The sequence below is a fragment of the Eumetopias jubatus genome, unplaced genomic scaffold, assembly GCF_037043125.1.
Source record: "Eumetopias jubatus isolate StellerSeaLion01/CBP00866 unplaced genomic scaffold, mEumJub1_p1.0 scaffold_2, whole genome shotgun sequence".
In the NCBI taxonomy this organism is placed as follows: Eukaryota; Metazoa; Chordata; class Mammalia; order Carnivora; family Otariidae; genus Eumetopias; species Eumetopias jubatus.
Window position 1 is genome coordinate 134,262,557 of NW_028274808.1, and position 13,988 is coordinate 134,276,544.

The 13,988-nt window shown below is 38.2% G+C and overlaps 1 protein-coding gene across 4 annotated transcripts in view; it reads left to right on the forward strand.

Annotated features, from left to right (window-relative positions):
* The window catches only part of WDFY3 (WD repeat and FYVE domain containing 3), a 266,518-nt gene that overhangs the window by 106,251 nt on the left and 146,279 nt on the right, over nucleotides 1-13,988 (forward strand). For all 4 annotated transcript variants that reach the window (XM_088021121.1, XM_088021123.1, XM_088021122.1 and 1 more), the window contains one exon: nucleotides 5,400-5,509. In XM_088021121.1, coding sequence (XP_087877247.1) covers nucleotides 5,400-5,509 — 110 coding nt within the window. The remainder of the gene's footprint in view (nucleotides 1-5,399; nucleotides 5,510-13,988) is intronic.

Genomic DNA, 13,988 nt, shown 5'->3' on the forward strand with positions numbered 1-13,988 from the left:
CTTGGAGCCCAATGCGAGCCCAATCCGGAGCTTGATCCTAGGACGCTGAGATGATGGTCTGAGCTGAAATCAGGAGTCCACTGCTTAACCAATTGAGCCAGCCAGGTGCCCCTGAATCATTTTACCTCTTATATATCCCATTCTCATTTTGTGATTGATTGATTTTAAGTGTATTGTACAGTTTACTCGAAGCGCAGTGTCTTACAGTAGGTCTCCTGACCTTTTTTATCTTGTATAACTGTAACTTTATACTCATTGAACAGCAACTCCCCATCTCCTCCTTCTCCCAGCCCTTGGCATCATTCTACCTTTTGTTTCTATGAATTTGGCTACTTTTGATATCTTACGTGACCTTTATTTCACAGGAAGTTATCATTGAAAGTAATTTTGCTATAATTTACATGCACATAATTTTTCTCCAGAAATTGAGCCCTCTGTGATTCATTTGAAAGTTTTCTCTATTTGTTGTGCATCACAGCAAGGTTATTTTTTCAGGACTCCTCTGAATTTGGTGTAAAGTACTTGTTATTTTGTTTGTTACCTAATTACCCCTCACATATCAAGTCTTTTTATCAGATCACTTGTAATATGGATTGTAGTTATCTCAGTAGGAAGATATGCTTATCTGCAATTCTCTTGTTTGAATCCATCAGAAGTTAGTAAAAATGGAAACATGCAAAATGGAATCAAGGACTGATGTGTAATATATGAGGGCAGTTTGACAGTTCTCGTTTTCTCTGTGTCTCCCATAATTCTCTCTTGGTTATTGCCTCCATGTGGCTTTTGTTAAAAATATGTAGTGGCCCTCAACTAATTTGAGAAAATTTATAATTTTGTGGCCATATTGTGTGCAGAGTATAACTTAAGACTTTTTCCTGCCTCTTGTATTTATTTATTAAGTTGGACTATGCAGTCTGCTTAGTGCTAAAGGCATGTGGTCCGTATATGTCACTGAAGCAAAAAATCTCCACCCATGTAAAAGTAGTATCTTCAGTTTATTGTTAATGACATCACTGTGTGATAGATGCTGCTGTTAAATACAATGGTATGATCCCCAGTGGGCGGCGGCCTGGTGATGGAGAAGCTGGTGGATGCTTTGGCACAATTGGCATCTTATACAGCATCTGTGGTGGGATTAGTGTAATGTACTGAATCCCTGAGTAGACAACCCAGCCTCTTTTTTTAAACAGAAAAACAGGGTGCCCCGCTGTCCTCCAAGGATTTCAAAGCCACAACACCCTCAGGTAATTTTATTCCCAAGGTGTGGTTGTATATTATCAAATGAAAAAAGAGCATGGAAGCTATGAGTTCTACTACTATTTTTCTGACTAACTTGTGGAAGTTTTTTGGGGATGGGAAAGAGTTTTTTAGGGCTTGGTTTCTTCATTAATGAAAAAAGAATGTAATAATACTGTGGATTTGTTTCCCATTATCATCCTGTTGCATAAGTTTGAAAATGACTATGCTTAAATGCAAAGGAAAAATTGTATCGCACTAACTAAATTTTGCCTTCTGATTGTTCTGAATGTTGTCTAACTGAATTCACTTATATTCTGTCTTTAAATTTCTTTTAAAATTGTCTACTTTCTATTAATCTAATAATGAGCTCTACTAACTCCATTTCTGTATTTTTCAGTTAACTTTATGTATTGAAATGCAGTGTGAAAGCTAAAGCTTGAATCGAATGATTGGCAACTCTCAATATGGGTTAATATTAATATATGTTCCTTTCATTAACTCTTACAACCTTCAGTTAAATCATTTAAATTTGTATTTGTTAAATATTAGTGAAATTGAAAGATCCTAATGCAATTTTTTTTTTTACTAGGAATGTTTTTCTTTCAAAGTTCTAAGAAACTATGATTTGTGGAGGTTTAATTTAAAATTACTTTCTAGTATATGTAATTTTTAAAGATCACACTGAATGTTCAAGACTTTTGCAGTGAGCTTCTTGACTCATTTAAAATAAAAAGTGGGAGATCCCATTAAGGTGTTTTGAATGGCAGCATACTGAAATAAGTAGGTGAAAGTGAGATAGTTCTTATGAATACATTTGTTATCTAAAGATCCTTTGTCAATGAGGTCTTCTCTACATTCTTCCCAAAAAAGGATGGTTATTAAGTTGGTAAAGTTGTTAGATACTGTTAATAATTACACTATCTTGGTCTTTTTCAAACTTTATTTTCCCGTGTATTATTTAATCAGCTCAGCGATCCATTGAACTGTTGTAATGTTTAATAACAATTAGAACATTGAGGGTTTTTAAAAATCTGTTATTTGTCTGTTCTTATCTTGAGGAATACCTTAATATTCATTGTCAACCAACACAAGAGTAACCACACATTTGTATAAATGCCCACTGTCGCTCAGGTAAATAGAACTGTTGCAAGCCGAGGGTACATTTTTGGTGTTTTGGTTCTCAAAGTAAGCATTAGCATTCATTGTTCATAATTGACAACTTACCGAATAGCAGTTATTGAATAGCAGAAAAGACATATTTGTCCAATTTTCTTTTAGCATTAATAGCATTATGTTAAAAAACATGGGTGGCATTGCAATTCCCTCAGAATGTGTCTTACCTGTAGCTCTCTAGCTTTCATACCGGGAAGGTAGCTTTGTTCGTCTCTTCAGCATCTTTCTTCTTTTTGTCCTGTCAGAAGCATAGGTGGTATTGACCAGTTCATTTTCTAATCAGTGTTTTTGTTGTTGTTGTTATGAAATAGAATTTTTTTTACATTGATTTCATGGTGGAATAATCAATTTGAAGACTGCAGGTAGCTTTTTAATATGTTGAGTTATAAAGTTGGAAATGCACAATTTAACACCAGAGTTGCCTAACTTGTGCAGAAGCCTAGAAAATGAAAGCACAGCATGTCAGCCTTTGAGAATTTTACTTACTGGAAAGGAGTCATCTTTATTACACGAGCATTTAATTCCTATTAAGGAAAGAGGGCTTATGTGTTAAATATATATATATATAACACTTATATAGTGTTAAAACCTGGCCCATGACAGGTTTGCAAGAAAAATTTGCAGATCAATTTTTACTAATGATCTCAGGCCACAATTGCTAAAGAATGTTTCTCAGTGACATTCTTTTATTTGTTTGCTCCCCTCTCTATTGAGACCTTCACAATTTAACTAGCCTTAAAACATTACTTTCTTTATATTATTACTCCCCTTCTCAGAACTTTCAGGAATCTCTGTTATCCACAGTAGACGCAAACACTCTTGATGTTTTTAACAAGTTGAGCTCAAAATGTCCTTTGACCTCTTTAGCTTGACTTATTCACTCATTTAACAGATATGTATTGACTACCCACTTAGTGCCAGTGATGTGCTTCATACTAGGGATTGGCAGTGAACAAGGCAGACAAGGAGTCTGCTCCCACAATGTTTATTTTCTAGAGAGGGCGAGAGGGTATAAATCAGTGAAAAGAGGAATACAAGAATTTCAACACTTTTACGATACTGAAATATTAAAAATAAGCCAGGATTCTTTTGGCTTCCCTCTTTTCCAGTAAAAAAATTTTTTTAAATCACTATCTTTATCTCTTACAGGCTAGACAGCTTGGATTTGAATATAAGTTCTGTCACTGACTAACTGTGTGGCTCTAGGCAAATTATTCATCCTCTCCGTTTCTCAGTTTGTATTATTATAACAGGTATAATGATAGAAAATAACTCATAAGGTTCTTGTAAAGATTAAATGAGTTAAATCTTCAAGTACCTAAAAGAGTGTTTGTTATACAGTTAAGACTTAGTAAAATTAAGCTATTTAAAATTTTTCCTATTAAAATACTCTTTGAAATGGAAGTATATAAAGATGAAATATGCCCAGCAAAGTATCCAATGTAAGTCTTGTATTCATTCAATTATTTAATGAAACACTTTTATCTTGATTGTCTTAAATGGAAGAAAAAAATACCTCGAAGGCAACCTAAATTCTATTTATTCTACAGTTTGCATTTTTATGATGTGTATTAAGTGTACATTAGCAACTTATCAGGTTGGTTTTGATAAGTGAACAGATTGGACTTACTTTTTGACACTTTATTTTTCCAATTTTATTTTATTGTTATGTTAATCACCATACATTACATCATTAGTTTTTGATGCAGTGTTCCATGACTCATTGTTTGCGTATAACACCCAGTGCTCCATTCAATACGTGCCCTCTTTAATACCCATCACCAGGCTAACCCACCCCCCTCCCCTCTAAAACCCTCAGTTTGTTTCTCAGAGATTTTTTTTTTTTAAAGATTTTTTTTTTATTTATTTATTTGAGACAGAGAGAAGGGGGGAGGTGGAGAGAGAGAGAGAGAGAGAGAGAGAGCACGAGCGCACATGAGAGGGGGGAAGGTCAGAGGGAGAAGCAGACTCCCTGCCGAGCAGGGAGCCTGATGCGGGACTGGATCCCGGGACTCCAGGATCATGACCTGAGCCGAAGGCAGTTGCTTAACCAACTGAGCCACCCAGGCGCCCCTCTCAGAGATTTTTTTTGACACTTTAATTCATCTCATATATTGATAGAAACATTGATGAGCTCTGTGCTGATGAAATTAAGCACATGGTTCAGGATTTGTCCATTTTCCCTTAACCTCTCAAACCATAACTAAATTTACTTCATAGATTCCTCCAACGCTGCCATTCTGTGCCTGACATTCACTATTCCTACTGTCGGCTGTTTAAGTCGCCCCTCGTGCATATCACTGGGGCGGCTCCTGATTTGGATCACCTCCACCAGAGTCTTTGCCCTTCCAGTTTGTCTTACACATCACCACTACATAGTCTTAGAACGATCCTTTCATCATCTGCTTTGCTTGAGAAACTACACTTGTTTTCTCTTGCGCAGAGAGTCAACAGCCTTTAGATTACCTTCTTCATAAATTGGCTTTGATTTTCTATCACTACTGTCGATGCTGGACTCTAATTCTGAAAATTGTAGAGTATTAACGCAGTGTTATTACTGTTCTTTGTCTTGATCTTACTTATTAGGCTCAGTCTTCTATTTACACTTTTGTTTTAATACTGTGCTTTCAATTTCTCTGTCCCGTGCCTTCCCTCCCACTTCCTAGACAGACATATCTTTGTTTTCCAGGTATGTTTAGCTCAAATTTTACCTTTCTCCTGACTCTTTTTGACAAGCTCGTGACGTAACTGTCCCTGAAATATTTAGGTTGACTTCTCCGCTTCTGTATTGATATGACGATATGCTGTAAGGGCCTAGATAAAGCATTAAAATATTGCTCTTTTTAACAGATTTTACACAGAGCATGCAGTTGTGCTGATATAAAGCGTGTGCTTAGTAAATGATCATTTTTTTTTGCCAGGCTTTAAAGAAGAACCACTTTATATGTGATATCCCCCCACCTCATGGCTTTCCTTTGGTTTTATAGAAGCTGCAAGTCGGGCCATAGTCCAGTTCCTAGAAATCAATCAGAGTGAAGAAGCCAGTAGAGGTTGGATGCTTCTGACAACAATTAATTTGTTAGCATCCTCTGGTCAGGTAAGTTCTTTGTTTTTATGTTTGATAACTTGACTTCTTTTTTTATCCTCTTGGAATTTTGTGAAGTTAAATTTATCATTGTACCCAAATAAGGTTTTATGATAATCATTATATTCTTCTAATGCTTCTTATATTTTATTTCATGCTTCTTGTAACATCTCTATGAGGAGGTTTCTGTTTTATAAATTTTACACCTGAGGAAATGCCTAACTTGAACAATGTTTTCCGTCTTTGTCGTGTCATAACACGTGGAACACGATAGCGTGCGTACATGTGTGGGGCACAGTGCTGGACTTCTGTGATTGTAGGCGAGTAGCCCGGAGCCCTGGCTCCATCTGGCCCAGACCAAACGCTTCTGTGACCCATGTTAGGGCCCTTGCCCTAGAAGAATCATTTGGTCACTTCACTAATAAGGAGTAAATGACATGGAAAATATTTTTAAATTCTTCTAATTTTTATGGAAAATAGGGGAATACTGACATTTTTAGGATAATATATATTCCCTTCCCATTTGATTTATTCTGGAGATTGCTTGCGGGAACCCCCCCACATACACACCCCCATCACCTTTAAACATCTGCCGTGATTTGTGTTGCATCTACTCAGTGATGAGCTGTTTGGATACCTGATTTTTGGCCTGTGATGTTGTGGGCATGAAAGTTTATTCAACTTTCTACAGTTCCAAGTAGAATTACCTATCAAAGTTAGTATCAGTCTTGAGAATGGCTACTCTCTAAATTACAGTGGGCTTTCAAACAACTCACATCATTTAATAATGGGACTGACAGAGGTGACAGTGACTCTAGTCATACTGCAGTGACAGGCTGCAGCAGAAACAGTGCATATTCTTTAGTAACTGTATCCTGACACTAGTCACTAACCTCAAGTAGTAGCGCTTGGACTTTTTCCCCTTAGAATGATCTATTTCCCTTTTTTGTTTGCTAGTTTAGGTTTGTTTGTTTCTTTCTTAAATCACAAAAGGAATCAGACCAACTTGTGCTGATGTACCTGGGACTTTCCAGATTTTAGCCCGGAAGGCCCACATCCCAGACAACCCTGAGTCCTGGGCAAATGGAGCTGTTAATTTACCCCAAGTAACCTTCAGATAGTCCTCAAGAGGCCCACTGTTTCCATGTATCAGTGACCATACCAGAAGACCATCAAAATGTCGATATTATTTGCTGTTGATGGTAGCTATAAATGCCTCCATATTACTGACCAAAATTTGGTTTGGTTTAGAATAGCATATAAAATAATCATTTTTAATTGGAATATTTCTAAGTTTTTTTTTTTTTTAATTTTTATATATTTAAAGAGTGAGGGAGAGAGCACGAGTGGGGGTGAGGGACAGAGGGAGAGGGAGAAGCAGACTCCCCGCTGAGCAGGGAGCTGCTACTTGGGGCTCCATCCCGGGACCCCGAGATCATGACCTGAGCTGAAGGTAGACGCTTAACCGACTGAGCCACCCAGGCGCCCTGGAATATTTCTCAGTCTTATTCTTATTTTCTGTAGATGCTTTCTCAGGTGTGAACAGAAAGTGTGTCCTTACAAAATACCTAACAGAGTAGAAAGTCAATGAATGTGGATTAACTTAAATGTGTACAAATGGACAGATTGCCTTAAAAGTGTAAGAGAAGAATGAGGAGAAACCTAATCACTTTTTGAAAAAATTGCAGATGTTTCCGATTACTAGTTTGGATACCAAGTTATACTTTTAGTATATCAGTTATAAAATGAAAATGAAAAATCATACCATTTTGCCTAATGGAAAGGGAAAAGCTAGTAATCACCTAACTAGAAAAAGAAACATTTTATTTAAAAAAAAAATTTTTTTTTAAAGATTTTATTTATTTATTTGACAGAGAGAGACACAGCGAGAAAGGGAACACAGCAGGGGGAGTGGGAGAGGGAGAAGCAGGCTCCCCACTGAGCAATGAGCCCAATGCGGGGCTCCATCCCAGGACCCTGGGATCATGACCTGAGCCGAAGGCTGACGCTTAACTGACTGAGCCACCCAGGCACCACGAAAAAGAAACATTTTCTTTAAATTTTGTATTTTTATGTTAATCACCATACATGACATCATTAGTTTTTGATGTAGTGCTCCATGATTCATTGTTTGTGCATAACACCCAGTGCTCCACGCAGAATGTGCCCTCTTTAATACCCATCACCAGGCTAACCCATCCCCGCACCCCCTCCCCTCTAGAACCCTCAGTTTGTTTTTCAGAGTCCATTGTCTCTCATGGTTCCTCTCCCCCTCTGATTCACTCCCCTTCATTCTTCCCCTCCTGCTATTTTCTTCTTCTTTTTTTTCTTAACATATATTGCATTATTTGTTTCAGAGGTACAGATCTGTGATTCAACAATCTTTGACAATTCACAGCACTCACCATAGCACATACCCTCCCCAATGTCTGTCACCCAGCCACCCCATCCCTCCCACCCCCCCACCACTCCAGCAACCCTCAGTTTGTTTCCTGAGATTAAGATTTCCTCATATCAGTGAGATCATATGATACATGCCTTTCTCTGATAGACTTATTTCACTCAACATTACACCCTCCAGTTCCATCCACGTCATTGCAAATGGCAAGATCTCATTCCTTTTGATGGCTGCATAATATTCTATTGTGTATATATACCACATCTTCTTTATCCATTCATCTGTCAGTGGACATCTTTGCTCTTTCCACAGTTTGGCTATTGTGGACATTGCTGCTATAAACATTGCGGTGCACGTACCCCTTCAGATCCCTACATTTGTATCTTTGTGGTGAATACCCAGTAGTGCAATTGCTAGATCATATGGTAGCTCTATTTTAAACTTTTTGAGGAACCTCCATACTGTTTTCAAGAGTGGCTGCACCAGCTTGCATTCCCACCAACAGTGTAGGAGGGTGCCCCTTTCTCCGCATCCCCGCCAACATCTGTCTTTTCCTGACTTGTTAATTTTAGCCGTTCTGACTGGTGTGGGGTGGTATCTCATTGAGGTTTTGATTTGGATTTCCCTGATGCCGAGCGATGTTGAGCACATTTTCATGTGTCTGTTGGCCATTTGGATGTCTTCTTTGGAAAAATGTCTGTTCATGTCTTCTGCCCATTTCTTGTTTGTATTATTTGTTCTTTGGGTGTTGAGTTTGACAAGTTCTTTATAGATTTTGGATACCAGCCCTTTATCTGATATGTCATTTGCAAATATCTTCTCCCATTCTGTCGGTTGTCTTTTGGTTTTGTGGACTGTTTCTTTTGCTGTGCAAAAGCTTTTTATCTTGATGAAATCCCAATAGTTCATTTTTGCCCTTGCTTCCCTTGCCTTTGGCGATGTTTCTAGGAACAAGTTGCTGCGGCTGAGGTCGAAGAGGTTGCTGCCTGTGTTCTCCTTTAGGATTTTGATGGACTGCTGTCTCACATTTAGGTCTTTCAACCACTTGGAGTCTATTTTTGTGTGTGGTGTAAGGAAATGGTCCAGTTTCATTCTTCTGCATATGGCTGTCCAGTTTTTCCAACACCATTTGTTGAAGAGACTGTCTTTTTTCCATTGGACATACTTTCCTGCTTTGTCAAAGATGAGTTGACCATAGAGTTGAGGGTCCATTTCTGGGCTCTCGATTCTGTTCCATTCATCTATGTGTCTGTTTTTGTGCCAGTACCATATTGTCTTGATGACGACAACTGTGTAATAGAGCTGGAAGTCCGGAATTGTGATGCCGCCAGTTTTGCTTTTCTTTTTCAACATTCCTCTGGCTATTCGGGGTCTCTTCTGGTTCCATACAAATTTTAGGATTTTTTATTCCATTTCTGTGAAAAAAGTGGATGGTATTTTGATAGGGATTGCATTAAATGTATAGATTGGTCTAGGTAGCATTGACATCTTCACAATGTTTGTTCTTCCAATCCATGAGCATGGAACGTTTTTCCATTTCTTTGTGTCTTCCTCAATTTCTTTCATGAGTATTTTATAGTTTTCTGAGGACAGATCCTTTGCCTCTTTGGTTAGATTTATTCCTAGGTATCTTATGATTTTCGGTGCAATTGTAAATGGGATTGACTCCTCCTTAATTTCTCTCTTCTGTCTTGTTTTTGGTGTATAGGAATGCCACTGATTTCTGTGCATTGATTTTATATCCTGCCACTTTACTGAATTCCTGTATGAGTTCTAGCAGTTTTGGGGTGGAGTCTTTTGGGTTTTCCACATAAAGTATCATATCATCTGCAAAGAGTGAGAGTTTGACTCCCTCTTTGCCGATTTGGATGCCTTTGATTTCTTTTTGTTGTCTCATTGCTGTGGCTAGGTCTTCTAATACTATGTTGAATAGCAGTGGTGATAGTGGACATCCCTGCCGTGTTCCTGATCTTACAGGGAAAGCTCTCAGCTTTTCCCCATTGAGAATGATATTCACTGTAAGTTTTTCATAGATGGCTTTTATGATATTGAGGTATGTACCCTCTCTCCCTATACTCTGAAGAGTTTTGATCAAGAAAGGATGCTGTACTTTGTCAAATGCTTTTTCTGCATCTATTGAGAGGATCATATGATTCTTGTTCGTTCTTTTGTGAGTACATTGTATCACGTTGATTGATTTGCGGATGTTGAACCAGCCTTGCAGCCCAGGGATAAATCCCACTTGGTCATGGTGAATAATCCTTTTAATGTACTGTTGGATCCTATTGGCTAGTATTTTGGTGAGAATTTTTGCATCCATGGTCATCAAGGATATTGGTCTGTAATTCTCCTTTGTGATGGGGTCTTTGTCTGGTTTTGGGATCAAGGTAATGGTGGCCTCATAAAATGAGTTTGGAAGTTTTCCTTCCATTTCTATTTTTTGGAACAGTTTCAGGAGAATAGGTATTAATTCTTCTTTAAATGTTTGGTAGAATTCCCCTGGGAAGCCATCTGGCCCTGGGCTTTTGTTTGTTGGGAGATTTTTGATGACTGCTTCCATTTCCTTAGTGGTTATAGGTCTGTTCAGGTTTTCTATTTCTTTCTGGTTCAATTTTGGTAGTTGATACATCTCTAGGAATGCATCCATTTCTTCCAGGTTATCTAATTTGCTGGCATAGAGTTGCTCATAATATGTTCTTATAATTGTTTGTATTTCTTTGGTGTTGGTTGTGATCTCTCCTCTTTCATTCATGATTTTGTTGATTTGGGTCATTTCTCTTTTCTTTTTGATAAGTCTGGCCAGGGGTTTATCAATCTTGTTAATTCTTTCAAAGAACCGGCTCCTAGTTTCGTTGATCTGTTCTACTGTTCTTTTGGTCTCTATTTCGATTTCTGCTGTGATCTTTATTATTTCTCTTCTCCTGCTGGGTTTAGGCTTTATTTGCTGTTTTTTCCTCCAGCTCCTTTAGGTGTAAGGTTAGGTTGTGTATTTGAGACCTTTCTTGTTTCTTGAGAAAGGCTTGTATTGATATATACTTTCCTCTTAGGACTGCCTTTGCTGCATCCCAAAGATTTTGAACAGTTTTGTTTCATTTTCATTGGTTTGCCTGAATTTTTTAAATTCTTCTTTAATTTCCTGGTTGACCCATTCATTCTTTAGTAGGATGCTCTTTAGCCTCCATGTATTTGAGTTCTTTCTGACTCTCCTCTTGTGATTGAGTTCTAGTTTCAAAGCATTGTGGTCTGAAAATATGCAGGGAATAATCCCAATCTTTTGGTACTGGTTGAGACCTGATTTGTGACCTAGGATGTGATCTGTTCTGGAGAATGTTCCATGGGCACTAGAGAAGAATGTGTATTCCTTTGCTTTGGGATGGAATGTTCTGAATATGTCTGTGAAGTCCGTTTGGTCCAGTGTGTCATTAAAAGTCTTTATTTCCTTGTTGATCTTTTGCTTAGATGATGTCCATTTCAGTCAGGGGGCTGTTAAAGTCCTCCACTATTATTGTATTGTTGTCAGTGTGTTTCTTTGTTTTTGTTATTAATTGGCTTGTATAATTGGCTGCTCCCATGTTAGGGGCATAGATATTTACAGTTATTAGATCTTCTTGTTGGATAGATCCTTTAAGTAGGATATAGTGTCCTTCCTCATCCCTTATTACAGTCTTTGGTTTAAAATCTAATTTGTCTGATATAGGATTGCCACCCCAGCTTTCTTTTGGTGTCCATTACCATGGTAAATGGTTTTCCACCCCCTCACTTTTAATGTGGGGATGTCTTTGGGTCTAAAATGAGTCTCTTGCAGACAGCCTATCGATGGGTCTTGTTTTTTAATCCAGTCTGATAGCCTGTGTGTTTTGATTGGGGCATTTAGCCCATTTACATTCAGGGTAACTATTGAAAGATACGAATTTAGTGCCCTTGTATTGCCTGTAAGGTGACTGTTACTGTATTGTCTGTGTTCCTTTCTGGTCTATGCTGCTTTTAGGCTCTCTCTTTGCTTAGAGGACCCCTTTCAATATTTCTTGGAGGGCTGGTTTCATGTTTGCAAATTCCTTTAGTTTTTGTTTGTCCTGGAAGCTTTTTATCTCTTCTTCTATTTTCAGTGACAGCCTAGCTGGATATAGTATTCTTGGCTGCATATTTTTCTCATTTAGTGCTCTGAAGATACCGTGCCAGTCCTTTCTGGCCTGCCAGGTCTCTGTGGATAGGTCTGTTGCCAATCTAATGTTTCTACCATTATAGGTTACATATCTCTTCTCCCAAGCTGCTTTCAAGATTTTCTCTTTGTCTCTGAGATTTGTAAGTTTTACTATTAGATGTCGGGGTGTTGACCTATTTTTATTGATTTTGAGAGGGGTTCTGTGTGCCTCCTGGATTTTGATGCCTGTCTCCTTCCATACATTAGGGAAGTTCTCTGCTATAATTTGCTCCAATATACCTTCTGCCCCTCTATCTCTTTCTTCTTCTTCTGGGATCCCAATTATTTTAATGTTGTTTCGTCTTATCATATCGCTTGTCTCTCAAATTTTGCCCTTGTGATCCGGTAGTTGTTTATCTCTCTTTTTCTCAGCTTCTTTATTTTTCCATCATTTGGTCTTCTATATTGTTAATTCTCTCTTCTGCCTCATTTATCCTAGCCGTTAGTGCCCTCATTTTTGATGGCACCTCATTAATAGCCTTTTTGATTTTGACTTGGTTAGATTTTAGTTCTTTTATTTCTCCAGGAAGGGTTTCTCTAATAACTTCCATGCTTTTTTCAAGCCCAGCTAGTATCTTTAAAATCATGATTCTGAACTCTAGGTCTGATATCGTAGTAATGTCCATATTGAGTAGGTCCCTGGCAGACGGTGCTACCTCTTTGTCTTTTTGTTGAGGTGATTTTTTTCGTCTTATCATTTTGTCCAGAGGAGAATAGATGAATGAGAGAACAAAATGCTAACAGGTTAACAACGTCCCCAGAAAATATACTGTAAGCAAAGCAGAAAAGACCTGAAACCAGGGGAAAAGAAAGGGAAAGAAAGAAAAAAGAAAGAGAAAAAAAGAAAAAGATAAAAAAAAAGAACAAAACAAAAAAAAACAGAATATGATCAAATATGATCAGGCTAGTGCATAGATCAGTGCCACACACTAGATTTTGGGCGTATTTTGGTCTGTTAGAAGAAAGTGCCTCCTAAAATTTTAAAGAAAGAAAGACTTATATATGTACAAAATAAGGGTTGATACAATGAAGGGATGGAATATGACTATAAAGGTGAAAAGTATAAAAAATTTTAAAAGAAGAATTGATAAGGTCCTTGAAAAAGAAAGAAGAGGATTAAAAAAACAAGCGGGAGAGAATGTGATCATGCAGGAGACTAGAACAAAGCCATACACTAGAGATTTAGGGTATATTTTGATCTGTTAGAAGAAACTGTATCTCAAAATTTTAAAGAGGGAACAACTTATATATATATGCCAAAAATAAGGGTATCTACTATGAAGGGATAGAATATGATTCTAAAAATGAAAAATAAAAATTTTTTTTTTAAAAAAGGGATTGATAAGATGTTGGTTAAAAAAGGGAAAAAGAAATATTAAAGAAAAAACCAGTTAAAAAAATTAACTTTGAATGACTAATGAATCATGGTAAAAAAGCCATGAATTCTATGTGCAATATTCCCCTAGCGCTGGAGTTCTGCTGTTCTCATTGATCGGTAAGCTTGGTCTTGGCTGGCTGTTCTTGCTGATCTTCTGGGGAGGGGCCTGTTGCCGTGGTTCCCAAATGTCTTTGCTGGAGGTGGAATTGCCCCGCCCTTGACAGTCCGGGCTTAGTAATCTGCTCGGGTTTGCTCTTGGGAGCTTTTGTTCCCTGCCAGCTTTCCGTACAGCTTTGGAGGATGAGAGTGAAAATGGCGACCTCCCAATCTCTGCCTGGAGGAGCCGAGAACTCGCGGCCCTGCTCCTCAGTGCGCCCCCAGAGAAAAGCAGTCACTCCCGTCTCCCCGGTCTCTGGCCGCACTCCGTGCTCACCCAGCCTGTGACCGAGCGTTTCTTTCTCTGGCACCTGACCCTGTGTGGAGTCTCCAAACCCAGCAGATCCCTGCGGTGCAC